General features: G+C 41.8%; 1 protein-coding gene across 1 annotated transcript in view; it reads left to right on the top strand.

Moving 5' to 3' along the window:
* LOC124712298 (MAP7 domain-containing protein 1-like) overlaps positions 1–19,273 on the top strand; it is a 263,516-nt gene that overhangs the window by 73,503 nt on the left and 170,740 nt on the right. Inside the window, exons 2-6 of the mRNA XM_047242625.1 lie at positions 309–491; positions 804–986; positions 3,986–4,111; positions 18,960–19,076; positions 19,198–19,252. Coding sequence (XP_047098581.1) covers positions 309–491; positions 804–986; positions 3,986–4,111; positions 18,960–19,076; positions 19,198–19,252 — 664 coding nt within the window. The remainder of the gene's footprint in view (positions 1–308; positions 492–803; positions 987–3,985; positions 4,112–18,959; positions 19,077–19,197; positions 19,253–19,273) is intronic.

The following is a 19,273-nucleotide window of genomic DNA, read 5'->3' on the forward strand; positions in this document are numbered from 1 at the left end:
AAGTACAGGGGAACATCATAAATTGCTGTGACTTCAGTGTGATTAGAATCTTTGAATAAAACTGTAATTTCTGTTTGTCTCATTGCTTTTTTCTTTCCTTCTGTATTATACAGTAGCAGTTCTTTCTCTGTGTGCTCCACATTTCATCAAGTTATATTACTTGGCAGTAACACGTCATACAAAAATTACTTTCATTCCTAAGTTTTGCACACCAGTGTATATTTGAATCAGTCAGCTACTGATCCAGTTAACTACATATTTATATTAGAACTGCCTTTTAGTTGTTGTTAAATTTATCCTCTTTGCAGTGTGAAGATGAATGGTCAGAAATTCAGCAAAGATTTGAGAAAGAAGGTCTTGACTTTGAGAACCTTGTGCCTGAGGAAAGGCTGCTCCATGTATGGCGATGGCTTGTTGATGCAGAGAGCAACCTTCGGAGTACCAGACGACAGCTGGACAAGCTCCGTGACTTACGGAGTGAAGAGATGGAGGTAACAGTTTCATTCACCAGTTTGTTTTGATTTCAAAAAACGCTCGTCAAACCATCTGGGTGTAGGTACCATATTTAAATCATACTGTATGAATGTTTGTTATTTTGGTGTAAAGAATGTTGAAAGTAAATTTTAAATTTTTCAAGTTCATTTATTGTATATGGACTATAATTTTTCCATCACTAACTGTTACATAAAGTGTCACACATTTTGCTTTTATGTGTATACCAAACTTACCTCTTTTGTAGTAGTTTTATGAAAAATAAATTATTGTTTTGGTTTATAAAATTTCACTTTCAAATATTTGAATAGGAGATGGAAAACTACATTGGCCACATTAGAGATCTGGCAGAAAAACGTGCAGATCATCTGGAGAATGAAACAATAACATTGCGCTCAAAACTGGAATCGTCCCAAGAGCAAGCTGCTACTCTAGCTTCACTTTTGGAAAAAAGTGGCTTGCAGTGCATTGCAGATGACAGTTTAGGAGAACAGGTATCTTTAATGTTACTGTTGTATGGGTGGATGGATGTGCGTGTGTGTGTGTGTGTGTGTGTGTGTGTGTGTGTGTGTGTGTGCGAGTGTATACCTGTCCTTTTTTCCCCCTAAGGTAAGTCTTTCTGCTCCTGGGATTGGAATGACTCCTTACCCTCTCCCTTAAAACCCACATCCTTTCGTCTTTTCCTCTCCTTCCCTCTTTCCTGATGAAGCAACCGTCGGTTGCGAAAGCTTGAATTTTGTGTGTATGTTTGTGTGTCTATCGACCTGCCAGCGCTTTTGTTTGGTAAGTCACATCATCTTTGTTTTTAGATATATTTTTCCCACGTGGAATGTTTCCCTTTCTCTCTCTCTCTCTCTCTCTCTCTCTCTCTCTCTCTATGGGAAACATTCCACGTAGGAAAAATATATCTAAAAACAAAGATGATGCGACTTACCAAATGAAAGTGCTGCCAGCACTTTCATTTGGTAAGTCACATCATCTTTGTTTTCTTATATATATATATATATATATATATATATATATATATATATATATATATAATAGAGAGAAACATTCCACGTGGGAAAAATATATCTAAAAAGAAAGATGATGAAACTTACCAGACAAAAGCGCTGGCAGGTCGATAGACACACAAACAAACACAAACATACACACAAAATTCTAGCTTTCGCAACCAATGGTTGCCTCGTCAGGAAAGAGGGAAGGAGAAGGAAAGACAAAAGGATATGGGTTTTAAGGGAGAGGGTAAGGAGTCATTCCAATCCCGGGAGCGGAAAGACTTACCTTAGGGGGGAAAAAAGGACAGGTATACACTCGCACACACACACATATCCATCCACACATACACAGACATAAGCAGAAATGTCTGTTGTAAACAACCTGAAAACAGCTTTTGCATCCCGTAACTACCCTCCCGACCTGGTACAGAAGCAAATAACCAGAGCCACATCCTCATCTCCTCAAACTCTGAACCTTCCACAGAAGAACCCCAAAAGTGCCCCACTTGTGACAGGATACTTTCCGGGACTGGATCAGATTCTGAATGTGGCTCTCCAGCAGGGATACGACTTCCTCAAATCCTGCCCTGAAATGAGATCCATCCTTCATGAAATCCTCCCCACTCCACCAAGAGTGTCTTTCCGCCGTCCACCTAACCTTCGCAACCTCTTAGTTCATCCCTATGAAATCCCCAAACCACCTTCCCTACCCTCTGGCTCCTACCCCTGTAACCGCCCCCGGTGTAAAACCTGTCCCATGCACCCTCCCACCACCACCTATTCCAGTCCTGTAACCCGGAAGGTGTACACGATCAAAGGCAGAGCCACGTGTGAAAGCACCCACGTGATTTACCAACTGACCTGCCTACACTGTGAAGCGTTCTATGTGGGAATGACCAGCAACAAACTGTCCATTCGCATGAATGGACACAGGCAGACAGTGTTTGTTGGTAATGAGGATCACCCTGTGGCTAAACATGCCTTGGTGCACGGCCAGCACATCTTGGCACAGTGTTACACCGTCCGGGTTATCTGGATACTTCCCACTAACACCAACCTGTCAGAACTCCGGAGATGGGAACTTGCCCTTCAGCATATCCTTTCTTCTCGCTATCCGCCAGGCCTCAATCTCCGCTAATTTCTAATTTCAATTTGCCGCCGCTCATACCTCACCTGTCTTTCAACTTCATCTTTGCCTCTGTACATCCGCCCCGACTGACATCTCTGCCCAAACTCTTTGCCTTTACAAATGTCTGCTTGTGTCTGTGTATGTGTGGATGGATATGTGTGTGTGTGCGAGTGTATACCTGTCCTTTTTTCCCCCTAAGGTAAGTCTTTCCGCTCCCGGGATTGGAATGACTCCTTACCCTCTCCCTTAAAACCCATATCCTTTTGTCTTTCCTTCTCCTTCCCTCTTTCCTGACGAGGCAACCATTGGTTGCGAAAGCTAGAATTTTGTGTGTATGTTTGTGTGTCTATCGACCTGCCAGCGCTTTTGTTTGGTAAGTTTCATCATCTTTCTTTTTATATATATATATATATATATATATATATATATAGAGAGAGAGAGAGAGAGAGAGAGAGAGAGAGAGAGAGAGAGAGAGACAATAATTTTAAGACAATAGACAATAATTTTACATGCATTCAAGCAGTCATCTATGTCATAGAAACTTTTGCTTAAAAAGTATTCTTAAGCTCAGTTTTAAATTTTGTCATCTGTTATTTCCTTTATGTACACTGGCTGAGCATTGTAAAGTTTTATTCCAAAATAACTACTTTAACTCATGCATGATGTTTTGGCACTACTCTCTGTCTTGCATATTAGTGTATCTTCCACCTTTAACTTATCACATTTTCAAATCTCATCTGGTGCAGCTCCCAACGATCAGTCTTTCTTGCTCATCTCTTCCAGTAAGTCTCCTGTAACCATGGGTTCTAGGTGACTTTTCCAAACTCCCCATTTCATAAACTTCACTATTTCATAAACCTCACCAGTTCTTTTCCTTCCCTCCTTTTCCTTTCCCCTTCAACTCTTCTGCAAGAAGAAGGTGCCACTGGCTCCAAATGCTTGCAGATTATTGTACAATACCTTTATATGATTTTTTTTCTGCTGCCTATTGGTGAATAGATTTTTCTCCACCCACTTACGTTACATTGTGTTTTCTTATTCTGATAGAAGGTTCTAGCACATATGTATTTATATACATATAATAGTAGGGACTTGTCCTGGCTTCACATGGATAGCACTAAGTATCTATGAGTGAATGACTTGTCTGACTAAGCACTAATAAATTATATACACAATCCTTTCTCATAAATTACTTTGCTTATTAGTAAAAAATGTATTGAAATGCATAAAGTAGTTCTTAAGATGGTCTTTCAAATGTAGATAAAAGTTGCAGTGGGGGACTTCGGTATATAATACTGTATGATATTATAATTTTCTAGTGTTTTTTTTGTTATATTGCAATAAATCATGCAATTCCATGTTTCAGGTTGCTTTCCTAATAGCTGACCGTGCAAAGCTCATGGAAGAAATAGAAGTTTTAAAAAAACTTGGATTTTCTAATGATGTCAATGGAGTTAGTAAGGATGGAGACCTTTTGTCTGAAATAATAAAAGTTTGTATCCATTTCATTTTTTTGTTTCATTATAATTTACATGTGTACCTGTATTCTGCAGGCAACCTGACAATGTGGCAGAAGACACTTCTGATATCTCTATCCCCCCTCCCCTTGACTGTTCCATTCACAAATGGCACATGGGATAAAGTCACTCCCTCTCCCCCTCTCTCTCCTTCTCCCTCTCCCCCCTCCCCCTCTCCCCCTCCCCCTCCCCCTCCCCCATCTCCCCGTCCCCCTTCTCTCACTCCCCCTCTCTCCCACTCCCCCTCTCTCCCTCCCCTCCCCCTCTCCCCCTCCCCTCACCCTCTCTCCCTCCCCCCTCTCCCTCCCCCTCTCTCCCTCCCTCCCTCCCCCTCTCTCCCTCCCTCCCCCTCTCTCCATCCCTCCCTCTCTGTCCCTCCCCCTCTCTCTCCCTCTCTGTCCCTCCCCCTCTCTCTCCCTCTCTGTCCCTCCCCCTCTCTCCCTGTCCCTCCCCCTCTCACCACTCCCCCTCCCCCCTCCCCCTCTCTGTCCCTCCCCCTCTCCCCCTCAACCTCTCCACTCCCCACTCCCCCTCTCCCCCTCAACCTCTCCACTCCCCCCTCCCCCTCTCCCCCTCAACCTCTCCACTCCCCCTCCCCCTCTCCCCATCAACCTCTCCGCCCCCCCCCTCCCCCTCCCCCTCTCCCTCTCCCTCTCCCTCTCCCTCTCAACCTCTCCACTTCCCTCTCCCCCTCTCCCCTCCCCCTCTCCCATCCCCCTCCTCTTCCCCTCCCTCTCTGCTAACCCTCCCCATCTCCCTCCCTCTCCGCCTTGGCCTCGGCCTCCACCTCATGTGAGGCAGCCCTGCTGCTGGGTGCAGGTATTTTTATGCAATACTATTTAGATGACTTGCATGTCAGTGATAATGAACAATGATGAAGATGACACAACAAAATGGTCCCTGAACGGAGAAAATCACTTACCTGGCTGGGAATCAAACTCAGGCACCTTTGGTTAGCTATCTGCTGTGGTGACTGCACAGTTACTGAGTGGACAATTTAACACATAAGCTTCTAATAACAGGAATGCACTGTGGTGAAGCATCATCATACTCAAGAGCAAGAAAATTAATGTAACCATTTGATACCCCTTTAAGATGGGTCTAAAGGGCTTGAAATGCACATTGTTACAAAACATAAATGAGAGTGTTAGTGACTGAAGATGGTGTTTAAGTATACTTTCAAATATTCAGTATGGTCGCTCCTGCAACTGCAAAATATGGATAAAATTAAATTATAAATATGTTTGTCATTTATAGAATTGGATGATCTTCATTGCGTCATTATGTTGTAAAACATGTAACGAAAGAACTGACTCTCACGCTGCTGGTGCATCCAGTCTGTGTGTCACCTAGTTGAGTAATTGTTAGCTATAAACCTATAATATACCTCTATAAATGGTGGTGTCGGTTTCTGAGGAACTATTTGTACTTGGGCATTAAAAGTGCCTCTTACAGAAAATTTCATATTTCTTATAAAACCTCTCAGGCTTACACTAGGGTTTATACAATCACTCACTATGGCATAATAAACTATAAAATCTTTACCACATTCATCAACTACATCATATCAGTTTCTTTCCAATAACATTTTTCTCTCTCCATTTCTTTCTCTCAGTATGTGTGATGTTTTGATCACATGTTTAAGATTTGTCACTACATCCTGGCAGGTAGATTTTTCTCTCTCTGTTTCTTTCTCTCAGTATGTGTGATGTTTTGATCACATGTTTAACATTTGTCACTACATCCTGGCAGCTAGTGAACCAGTCTTGGATATATTGCTAAATGAAGACAATTAGAACCAAACCATGTTGTTGTTGTTGTGGTCTTCAGTCCTGAGACTGGTTTGATGCAGCTCTCCATGCTACTCTATCCTGTGCAAGCTTTTTCATCTCCCAGTACCTACTGCAACCTACATCCTTCTGAATCTGCTTAATGTATTCATCTCTTGGTCTCCCTCTACGATTTTTACCCTCCACGCTGCCCTCCAATACTAAATTGGTGATCCCTTGATGCCTCAGAACATGTCCTACCAACCGATCCCTTCTTCTGGTCAAGTTGTGCCACAAACTTCTCTTCTCCCCAATCCTATTCAATACTTCCTCATTAGTTACGTGATCTACCCATCTAATCTTCAGCATTCTTCTGTAGCACCACATTTCGAAAGCTTCTATTCTCTTCTTGTCCAAACTATTTATCGTCCATGTTTCACTTCCATACATGGCTACACTCCATACGAATACTTTCAGAAATGACTTCCTGACACTTAAATCAATACTGGATGTTAACAAATTTCTCTTCTTCAGAAACGCTTTCCTTGCCATAGCCAGCCTACATTTTATATCCTCTCTACTTCGACCATCATCAGTTATTTTGCTCCCCAAATAGCAAAACTCCTTTACTACTTTAAGTGTCTCATTTCCTAATCTAATTCCCTTAGCATCACCCGACTTAATTAGACTACATTTCATTATCCTTGTTTTGCTTTTGTTGATGTTCATCTTATATCCTCCTTTCAAGACACTGTCCATTCCATTCAACTGCTCTTCCAACTTCTTTACAGAGCGTAGGGGAACGATGCGGGAGACCCGCACAGCCTTACTAGGCAAGGTCCTAATGGAGGTGGTTTGCCGTTGCCTTCCTCCGACCGTAATGGGGATGAATGGTGATTATGAAGACGACACAACAACACCCAGTCGTCTCGAGGCAGGAAAAATCCCTGACCCCGCCGGGAATCGAACCCGGGACCCCGTGCTCGGGAAGCGAGAACGCTACCGCGAGACCACGAGGGGCGGACAACCAAACCATAACAATATTATTTTTGTCTTATGCAAAACTATCATTGAAGATATTCAGAGTGTTGGCATCTTTATTGAAGTAGTATCCTATGTAATATTTCAGATAGGAGGGCATACTGTTTATTCACTTCCCTGCAACTGGAAAAAATTCAGTATTCAGTTACTTAAGCCTTAATGTGGACGTTGTGGACCTTTTTCTCCTCATTTTGTCTTTTAACCTTCTTTACCATTTTATAAACACAACTTTTACCATTGTCTTTGTCACTTACGATCCTGATCAGACTAAACCAAGGAGAAAAAGTTCCTTTTTGTGTACCATATTAACTAATACAAATTATAGAGAGTACACTGAAGAAACTGGTACACAGTCCATCAAAATAGGGGAAAAAAACACTGGGATGCTTACCAGTTTACTACATTCATCTGTAACTGTGCTGCCGCAATACCTCTGATTATGTATTGATGTCGAAGTGACAAATGGCCTTCTGCCAAATATCTCTCACTGCCACTGAAAAATCCTGTAGCTTGAAGGCAGCAGCTAACTTTCTTACGCTGACATTGTAAGATTAAATGTGCATTATGAATCTATCGAATATGACCCACCTCGATAGCCGCGTAAGTCAGCAGCTTCTTGTATTCAGGGAGGTATGGTGGCTCCAGACTGAATCCATCCAGTGGATTACTGATGAAGGCTGTTGTGCTGCCCAGCCTGGATGTGTTTTTTAGGGCATTTTTCCGTATCTTATTAGGTGAATACTGGGTTGATACCTACATCTTGCCTCAGTTACATGATTCACAAACATTGGTTTACCTGGGATAACATTAGATACAAACGGATGGGGTACACAGATTCCATTCTGGATGGGGGGAGGGTATGGGTGAGGAGTGAGGAATGACATGAAGGACATCCAGCCACCCTATACTACTAAACATTGCCAAATCAGATTAACATGCCAAACCCTGTGAAGATGTGGGATAAGACCAGTAAAAAGAAAAAGAAGCATCTATCTGAATCTACTTACAGTGGATGTTACATCATACACAGAAGATATGAACAGTTCTTTACTGTTCCAGTTGTCCAAACCGTTAACTGGATATGCAGAAATTATACTTCTCTTAAACTGGATACCCATTGTCTTCATTCCTGCCAATAATTTCCTCTGACTGTATTTAAAGATCATTATAGCCATAAACGAAGTTGTATGTGAACAGATAGTATTGATCTTATGTTGTAATTTATATCTAAAAACAAAGATGATGTGACTTACCGAACGAAAGCGCTGGCAGGTCGATAGACACACAAACAAACACAAACATACACACAAAATTCAAGCTTTCGCAACAAACTGTTGCCTCATCAGGAAAGAGGGAAGGAGAGGGAAAGACGAAAGGGTGTGGGTTTTAAGGGAGAGGGTAAGGAGTCATTCCAATCCCGGGAGCGGAAAGACTTACCTCAGGGGGAAAAAAGGACGGGTATACACTCGCGCACACACACACACACACACACACATGTCCATCCACACATATACAGACACAAGCAGACATATTTAAAAAATTGGTCTTTAAATATGTCTGCTTGTGTCTGTATATGTGTGGATGGACATGTGTACCATTACACACTGGTACCATTACTGCTACAAAATGGGCTCAATATGGCACTCATCAGTGTCCAGAAGAGTCTGAAAGTGCAGGATTGCATTCTGCACAGCAGAATGAAGTATGACCGAAGGTATGCTAGCCACCTCTCTAGATATTCTGTGTGTGCTTCAGATCAGGACATATGTGAATACTCCCTGGTAAACCCTGTTCTTCAGATAGCCACACATCCAAAAATCACAGGATGTGAGATCAAGTGATCATGCTGGCCAAGCATTTGGAAATGATTGGCTGATAATTCGATCATTTCCACATGTGTTTCAGAGAAGCAGGTGAACTTCACGAGTGATGTGCGATGGGGCCTCATCTTGCATGAAAACTGTTGAGTTCAATGTGTCACTCTCCTGTAGGGTGGGTATGACACGCTGGTGAAGCATTGATGGCCAGTCACACTGCACATCTTTGGTCCTGGGGCACCAACCTGTTCAAAGAAAGGTTGGGTCAATGATGAATGTAGCCATGAAGCCTCACCAAACAGTGACACTGTAACAGTTCTGGCACTAAATGTAACTGGGTTTTCTCTTTTGATGCTAGTCAATTGTTGGGATGAGCATTACTGCAAAGGGCATTTGATTCTAAGGCATTATGTCAGGATGAAAATACTAAATAAATTAACTTTTCTCTCTTAACAACATGTGGGCAGGGTGGGTTCTTCCTTGGCTCGGGTATGAGGTAGAATGAAACAGCATTTTTACGTAAGATAACTTTTATTGAAAGTTTCGTACAACTGTATCTTACTGGATGTTCTGGTTCGGAGAACGGCAGCTGTGTCGTTTGCGTAGCCTTCTGCTGCGGTGGCATCTGATTATGCGTGGCAGTGTGTATCTCGTATCGTTGTCTCGCCCAGCTGACTGGAGACGCGCCTCATGCTGTGGCCCGTTTAATTATTGAGAGCGAAGTCGTGCATTGGATGGTGGTACCTTGGATGTGGCGTCCCAGCGTTTCTCTTCTCTAAGTGGCTGCGTGTGTTGTGCGTCAGCCAGCGGAGCGGCGCGGCGGGGGAAGGCCAGTGTCCCGGACTCGAAAAACGGACTCCCGCTTGCCAGTCTTCAGCTGTCAGATCTTCATCCCAGCTTACAGGTGACTGCTGATGTGAGGTCGTCTCCTTCCCATCCTCACGAGTCACCCAGGTACATAAAAATCAGACTTCAAATACCTTTTAACTTCTGTCTTCTGGCGCCGCGGCTGCCGCTTTCTATTCCATTACAGCGGCAGACTTGGTGCGCCTGTGCATGATGCAGTCTCTTCTTGCATGACGGTCTTCAGCACCGAAACTGACTGAAAACTACTGCTACGCTTCTTCACTTCTTCGTCTCTCGTCTGTCGGGCCAACTGCGTCTTGCGTATGTATTCACTTCAGTTTACTGGAGGTGAATGACTTCACGGTCATTGCCTCTTCTGTCACATTGAGAAGCTTCTCGAAGAATCTTCTTAACGTCGGTCATTGGCTCTTGGAATGTAGGCGAGGGCCTTTGATCACATGTGACGACTGAGAAACACATGAGCCGGTCATTGCCTCTTCTGTCACGTTGAAAAGCTTCTTGAAAAATCTTCTTAACGTCGGTCATTGGCTCTTGGAATGTAGGCGAGGGCCTTTGCTCACATGCGACAACTGAGAAACATGTGAGCCGGTCGGGCGATGCCCTGACGGCTGAATCGACAGCGTCCGCTTATGTGGAACTTGCTGACTTCATGGTCATTGTCTCTTCTGCTCTGCTGTTCTGCCCGCTGTTTGCCAATGTGTAGTTCTTCTAAACTAAACTAAGTTTTTCATTTATTTTCCTATTTCTACTTCACTTTGAATTCACTAATTTATTTACTTAAGTACCACTCAACATTCCTCCACCCTTCGGAGAAATTCACCCTCGAATTTACCACTCAGCATTCCTCCACTCTTCACACGGCAAAAGCACTAACACAAGCAATGAAAACTCTTGACTTAGAAGGTTACACATACTGCACATTAAGTATGTTGAAAATACTTTAGCACTTTACTAAAGCACTGTACGCTCATGAATCACATAGTTCACACATAATTCGTTGTAATAAGTGTAACAAATCTTGATGGCAATGAATAAACAAAAAATAGATTTTTCACGTAGAAAATTACATAGCAACACCTGTTTAATCTATCCTATACCAATGCAAGAATATCTATTCTACAGTATTGTTTATTTTAACATGAGACTGTTTAATAAAGATTGAAGTACAATAAACAAAATTAATACACTAATGCTCAGAAGTAACCACTGAAGTACACCAGTTAAGAGTGTGGTATCCAATGAACAGGTATTTGATGAAATGGTATATTATAATTAGCTTATTTTGTCGTCTTAAATAAAAGAAAAGTGTACAAAGCAGAAACACCAACACAAAGGTTCCAGATATATTCGTTCCTAGCATTATAATTTTAGTTTTGTGTTCACTTTTTAATTTTAAGACATGTTGCATCATAACAATGGCATCAATTTTGCCTTGCTGTGCGAGTTTATGAACATATCTAATGACTTCAGAAGGGAACTGTCAAGGGAGTAATTCAGGTAGGATAGGTTTTGTGTAGGAAATGTTTGCATGGCGTCTTCTGAAAAAGGCAAACAACATGGTTATTGATCTACCAACCTAGTAAAAACAAAAATAAAGAAAAGAAGGAATACATTGTTAACTACAAGATCTACATCAATCTACATTCAACCTTTTTTTCTTAAAAAATAAACCATTATCATTTATTAATTATGTACATTTGTATACTATCCACAGTCTACTGAGATTCCACTAGGACATTCGCACTCTTGGTCGAAGGTTGTATGGTGCCATGTCTGTATGTTGTGCTGGCGTGGCCACTCTGTTTCCTTTTCGGGTACTACCTCCACCCTTCGGAAAAGCAGACACTATTGTTGAAGGAATTACATCTGGAGCGCCCTTAAAAGGTTTTAAACGACTTGCATGGACAATAGTAGTTTGGGTGGGCAGTTGCAGTTTAACGTTGACTGGTGATGTGATCTCAATAATTTGATAAGGACCTCTGTAGTTTGTTACAAATTTCTTCGTTTTTCCTTTCACAATATATGGGGTTGACAGCATCACCCACTGACCGATTTTGTAATTTGGATATTTAGCTTGGGCATTACCTAATCTTTCCTGTCATTCCAAAGCCTTTGTATTAGATTTTTGAACCTTTTTCCATACATCCTTCATCATTCGACTGAAATCCCTTACTGTTTCTCCGACTTTTCCATTTTTCTGCCTGATTTCATCAAAAGGGGACGGCATTTTTCTCCCATAGACCACTTCATAAGGTGACATGCCAGTTGCTTCATGCGTTTTGGCGTTGTATACTGACACGATTATTGGTAAATACGTATCCCAATTAGAATGTTGTTCGTTAATATAATAATTAAGCATCTTGCCAATTGTCCGATGAACTCTTTCTGTGCGCCCGTTGCACTGAGTGTGTAACGGAGTTGTGCGTAATTTACGTGTTTTTAGTAAGTGGCATAGCTGTTTCATTAATGCAGACATAAAATTAGATCCCTGATCTGTGATAATAGCTTCAGGTACGCCAAATTTAAGTATCCAGTTGTTAACTAAAGCTTGGGCAACTGTATTTGCTTGCTGATCTGGGAGACTCACCATAGCTAGGTAGTGTGAAAAGTGATCTATAATTGTAAGAACATACTTATTACCAGCAGGTGTTTTATGATATGGCCCGTAGAGATCCAGTCCACAGATTTGAAATGGACATGAACCTTGGGGAGCCTCTGTAAGGGTATTTTTAAACGAGAAAGTTCAGCTCGTTGTGCGCACGCAATGCAATTATGAACATACTGCGCGACATCCTGCTTTCTGGTTTGCCACCAAAATCGCTCTGCTACGCGTCTTTCGGTTGTCCGCTGTCCACCGTGTCCTGCAAGGATATGATCGTGGGCCTCTGCCATTATTTCTTGTCTAAGGTGTTGGGGAACAATAATTCGCGGTCCAAGTTTTGTTTTATGGCATAATACACCATCTTCCAAGCAAAATTGTTTTTGAGTTGCATATTTTTTGCATTCTGTATCCTCATCTTGTGCCTTTGTCCAGTCCTCAGTATCTCGGCCTGTTGCTTCCAAAAGTGCTATTTTCCGACTTAGGCAATCTGCGTTCATGTGTTTTTTGCCTGGTTTGTGGATAACTTCGAAATCCATTTTGGAAAGACATAGGGCCCAACAGGTAAGACGACTAGATGGATCCTTTAACCCAAGCAACCATTTTAAAGCTGCGTGGTCTCTAATAACCTTGAATTTTCTACCATACAAGTAGCATTTAAAGTATTTGATGCCATAAATAACACTTAACAATTCCTTCTCTGTTGTGGAATAATTTCTTTCTGCCGTTGTTAGTTGTCTCGAAGCATAGGCTATGGGGTGTTCTGCGCCATTAATATTCTGACTCAAAACAACTCCTACTGAATGACCACTTGCGTCACAGGATAAAATAAATTCTTTATTATAATCTGGGTGGGCTAATACTGGACTGTGTGTTAACTTGTCTTTAAGGGTTTGAAATGCTGATTCACAATCTTCAGACCAATGAAATTTTGCACCCTTTTTCAATAATTGGGTTAAGGGTCGGGCAATTTCAGCAAAATTTTGAACATATTTTCGGTAATAAGATGCGAGACCATTGAAACTTTGTACTTCTTTAACGCGTTGTGGTTTTGGGAAGTCCTTAACAGCCGTAATTAATCGAGGATCTGTTTTAATTCCTTTTTCACTAATGACATGTCCTAGGTATGTAACCTCTGTCAATGCAAAACTACATTTTTCCATATTTAATGTTAATTTAGCTTTTCTAAGTCTCTGAAAAACATTATGCAGGCACACAGCATGTTCATTAATGTCTTTGGAGAATACAATAATATCATCTAGATATACACAACATTGCTGAGTTTTGAGTCCTCGCAATACTCCATCGAGTAGTCTTTGAAAAGTTGCTGGTGCATTTTTCAAACCGAAAGGCATTCTTTTAAATTGCCAGTGGCCTCCAGGGGTAGAAAATGCTGTTTTATGCCTATCTTCAGGTGCAACTTCCAATTGATGATATCCGCTATGTAAATCGATTGTTGAAAAGTATTTACTGTTACCTAAACTGTCAATGATATCTGTAATGTTTGGAAGAGGATAAACATCTGAGATAGTTTGTTTGTTAAGGTGTCTGTAGTCACAACAAAATCTATATCGTTTCGTACCGTCGGGAGATTTCTTTGGAATAATTACGATATTTGAATTATAAGGCGAATCAGAATATTCTATAATTCCATCTTTTAGATGCTGTTTTACAAATTCATCCAGTACTGGCTGTAAGTGATGCGGAACTCTATAAGGCTTCCTATAAACTGGGGGGCTATTTCCTGTTGGGATCCTATGCTGTGTGATATTTGTTGCTGGCAATGGACCTTCTGCATTAAATAAATCTTGGAACTCAACTAAAACTGCTTCTATCGTGTCTCTGTCGTTTCCTTTCAAATGCTCAATCTTCTGGCATAATGCGGTTTTATAGGCATCTGGTTTCTGACCATTATCAATATCTGACCAAATGAAATCTTCTTCTTCAAAAGTACTGACTGTAGCTACTAATATTCCCTTATGCAACTCTTTGTCTTCCACTCCGAAATTGTCAATATGTACTGGTACTTTTCTTTTTCCCTCAACGTCTTGAACCCGTACAATACTTCTACGTACAAAACAATGTGATACGTCTAATTCCTCATTTTCCTCCAATAGCTCTATTAGACACACTGTATCTGTAGGTACCTCGGGGTCAACGGTCATCCAGAGAAGTTTTCCTGAGCCAAATGGTATCTTATCCCGTGAGTCAACCTTCAAGGACGTTGCACGCAGTATAGTTGATTTCGCCTTCCGGTTGGGGAAATCTTGCGGCAGTGGGCCCTTTGCAGAAGTGTCACCTAGCTGAAACACTATTCCGCTAAGTTCTACAGTTTGCTGTCTGAGGTCGATTTTAGCGTGATGTTTATTCAGGAAATCCAACCCCAGGATCACGTCGTACCCGTCAGTTACCTTTGTTACCACTTTTACATCTTCTTGAAATTGTACACCGTGAATATAGAAAATCAATGATGTACATCCTAATGACTTCACTGTACCTCCTCCTATTCCACTCAATCTATACCTTGGAGGGTCATATTTCTTTTCTCCAATGCATTCATTACACTATTGATACGTTTGCGCCTGTATCAACCAGTATCCTTGCCTCTTTATCCTGTATGGTAGCAGATAACCAGCATTCCGCCTTCACATTCGCCTTAATGGCATGAAATTTTATTGGGAATGCCTGGTGGCGGCTCCGACATTCCCGTTTGAGTTTAACTGATTTCTATTTCCAGAAACTTTCTTAGACCTGCATTCCTTGAATGTGTGACCTATTCTTTGACAATTAGTGCATTGAGGTTGTCTGCAATTTTTTGCTATATGGCCCTGTTGATCGCATCTATAACATCGTACTCCTGCTGACAATACATTTCGCTTCTCCTTGTATGGTGGCAATGTCTATTTCTTCGAAAGCCGTCGCCACAGATACAGCTTCTGCTAAATTTTTAGGAAACTCTGCTCTGACACGATGGGATGTTTCAGGAGGTAACCCACGTAAAAATGTATCCAGAGCTCTATCTTCTGCCTCTTTTAAAACAACTTTATTTGCATCATCACTTGTTGTCAACTGATAGGTGTTAATATTAACTTTTGTAATCCTATCTACAAAGCTTTCTAATGACTCGTTTTGCCTCTGAGTGATAGTGTTTAACTGTTCCCTATAAAATCTACAGCTGTTTTGTTTTTGAAAACGTTTAAGCAATCCTTTCTTCAATTCCTCAAATGTTGCAGCATTCCGTAATTCTTCATGGCATAATACGTGTGCTTTAGCCTCTCCTATCAATCTTAACTTTGTCATTTGTAAGAGCTGTTCATCTGACCATGATCCTAACTTTGCAGCTGCTACTAAATCATCACAAAAGGCTGTTATGTCTTCGCCAGGTTTACCTGAAAAAGGAGTTACCAAGGCTGCTGCTGAGGAATCTAGGGTGGGAGGGATTGAACTGGTTTGCCTAACCTCACTCAACTGTTTAAATAATGCATTATAATCATTTTTAAGCTGTGCTATCTGATTAACTAAGCTCTGAATAGCTTCATCAGTAGAAACCGCTTGTGATGCTGACTCTGACTTTGTATGATTTCGTGTCATCATTTTACAAACTGTTAGTTGCACAATCTTACCACACTGAATGAAAAGGATGTTTAAATATTTTCGACAAACTCTTAAAATTATGAGAGAAAATACACTTCTAAATAAAGAAAATATTACGACTGCTATGCAAACCTATATCCTTTCGCACATTAAACAATACTAACTGTGGACCTTCAGTGACTGTCATTCACACCTCATATTGAGCCAAGGGTTTTTTCTCTTACACCAAATGTAACAGTTCTGGCACTAAATGTAACTGGGTTTTCTCTTTTGATGCTAGTCAATTGTCGGGGTGAGCATTACTGCAAAGGGCATTTGATTCTAAGGCATTATGTCAGGGTGAAAATACTAAATAAATTAACTTTTCTCTCTTAACAACATGTGGGCAGGGTGGGTTCTTCCTTGGCTCGGGTATGAGGTAGAATGAAACAGCATTTTTACATAAGATAACTTTTATTGAAAGTTTCGTACAACTGTATCTTACTGGATGTTCTGGTTCAGAGAACGGCAGCTGTGTCATTTGCGTAGCCTTCTGCTGTGGCGGCGTCTGATTACGCGTGGCAGTGTGTATCTCGTGTCGCCGTCTCGCCCAGCTGACTGGAGACGCGCCTCGTGCTGTGGCCCGTTTAATTATTGAGAGTGAAGTTGTGCATCGGATGGTGATACCTTGGATGTGGCATCCCAGTGTTTCTCTTCTCTAAGCGGCCACGTGTGTTGTGCGTCGGCCAGCGGAGCGGCGCGGCAGGGGAGGGCCAGTGTCCCGGACTCGAACAATGGACTCCCGCTTGCCAGTTTTCAGCTGTCAGATCTTCATCCCAGCTCACAGGTGACTGCTGATGTGAGGTCGTCTCCTTCCTGTCCTCACGAGTCACCCGGGTACATAAAAATCAGACTTCAAATACCTTTTAACTTCTGTCTTCTGGCACCGCGGCTGCTGCTTGCTATTCCATTACAGCGGCGGACTTGGTGCGTCTGTGCATGATGCAGTCTCTTCTTGCATGACGGTCTTCAGCACCGAAACTGACTGAAAACTACTGCTACACTTCTTCACTTCTTCGTCTCTCGTCTGTCAGGCCCACTGCGTCTCGCGTATGTATTCACTTCAGTTTACTGGAGGTGAATGACTTCATGGTCATTGCCTCTTCTGTCACATTGAGAAGCTTCTCGAAGAATCTTCTTAACGTCGGTCATTGGCTCTTGGAATGTAGGTGAGGGCCTTTGATCACATGTGACGACTGAGAAACACGTGAGCCGGTCATTGCCTCTTCTGTCACGTTGAAAAGCTTCTCGAAGAATCTTCTTAATGTCGGTCATTGGCTCTTGGAATGTAGGCGAGGGCCTTTGCTCACATGCGACAACTGAGAAACATGTGAGCCGGTCGGGCGATGCCCTGACGGCTGAATCGATAGCGTCCGCTTATGTGGAACTTGCTGACTTGATGGTCATTTTCTCTTCTGCTCTGCTGTTCTGCCCGCTGTTTGCCAGTGTGTAATTCTTCTAAACTAAACAAATTTTTTCATTTATTTTCTAATTTCTACTTCACTTTGATTTCACTAATTTATTTACTTAAGTACCACTCAACAACACATTGAATATACAGAGGAACTTCTTGCACAGTGACTGAAGGTGAAGATCCCCACACTCAGCAGTTCAGTGTGTTGAGATCACCCATCAGAGAAAAATGAGCTTTAGATGTCCACTGGATGGTTCAGGGCCAGCCCTCATCAACTCCTCGAGCCCTCACAGTGGAGAGCGAAGTCAACACATCGTTGTGCTTCCTTAGGACAAGCTGCAGTACAGTTTGGATCTTGTACGGATACCATTCTCAAATGGTTCGAAGTACCTTCCATACAGTGGACCAAGGAAAGTTCAACTGTCTTGACACAGCATGCACAGTGCCTGGCAATCGGGAATTGCACGCAGCGTTGTCTACCATAGCCACAGAGATTCCAACCACCTGTGGTGCAACCTATAATCGTCCTCTTCCTGGAGGGATGCCCAGTTTTCCAGTTGATTCAAACTTCTTCATCACACTCTGCACAGCAGGTGGAGAAATAGGATCTTCCTGTAATCCTTTCAGCTGGGAATATTCTCAAAGTGCAGCTGCAGCATTACTGTTTTTTTGATAATAGAACTTCACCAATAATGCCCTGATCCATTTATCCAAGCTCATGTTGGCATGTCAACAAGTGCACTGCAACCAGTCAGGTGTGTGACACTATGAATCACAATGACTGATCATGGCACCTGGTGGCCAGAGTTGGAACTGGACAGTGGTGCTGTGACACAGGGAAATCAGGCATCCCATACTCTGGACATTAATGCTACCAAGTTTGGTAGTCACATGGTAATTAGTTTCCATGTTATAACATGTTAAATAGGGAAAGTTTAATTATAACCAACCAGTACATATTTAGACTAATAAAATTGAGATAGTCTGGATGATTAATTGGCTTAATATGGGCAGAGGCTTTTACGGAGCTAACAGAGAGTAGAGTGCAGTCATTTTGCAGGAAGGCTCATAGAGCATAAGAGCAAGTGAAACAGAGATGAGAGAACTTGTTGACATTGTGGGCTAATAAGAGCAGTGTGTCTTGGCCCTGGGTCCAGTTCATAAGCATGACATCAGCGAATTTGAACCAAGAAAGGATTTTATCATGTGAGTGGCTGGAAAGAATATAATTCCTATGATATTTTTGTCTACCCCTCCTTTTAGATATATAGACTTACACCTCCTCCAAACTGTTCTCGTAGTGGTATCCACCTGTCCTCCACCAATTTCCTTTTCCAATTCTTTCCATCAAATTTGCTGGTGTGCAATCTACAATTATGTCCATTTGGGAGCCCTCCCTGTCACCTATGCTCCTGTGTTGCAATCCTGTTCCCAAGATGTCCATTACTTAGCATCTTGTCCCTTCATCACACTCTATACTCGTGCTGTCCACCTCAGCCACAGTAAAAGACAGAATAGAATGAATCAAGTTTGTTCATGAATGAAATAGCAAATCTGTGCAATTTAATATCCGACCTTCAGTATTTTCCTTCATGAGTACGAACTTACAGCATAAATGATGAATTTTTGTTTTAATATGTATTTCTTGTGATACATTAAAACATATTACTTTTACATCTGCAGGTATCATCAGAGAAAGAAGTGTTGCGCAGGGAAGTAAATGAGATGTGTGATCGTGTGCAGTTGTTGGAGAAAGCTTCAAGACAACTAGAGCTGGACAATGAAAGACTTGCTTTTAAGGTAATTTCATTCATAAAGTGCTTGTACTGCTTTGTTGTCATTCATAACATGACTAATCTTTCCAGTGTTGTTTCTTTTTTGACTAACATCTTACTCTTGTTTTTCTTTGTATAATGTACAGTTATCTGAAGCATTGGCAGAACTTGAAGAAAGAGAAGCTCAATTGAAACATTTAGGTGTGTGAGTAATAGTTGGTG

The sequence above is a fragment of the Schistocerca piceifrons genome, chromosome 1 (assembly GCF_021461385.2).
Source record: "Schistocerca piceifrons isolate TAMUIC-IGC-003096 chromosome 1, iqSchPice1.1, whole genome shotgun sequence".
NCBI lineage: Eukaryota > Metazoa > Arthropoda > Insecta > Orthoptera > Acrididae > Schistocerca > Schistocerca piceifrons.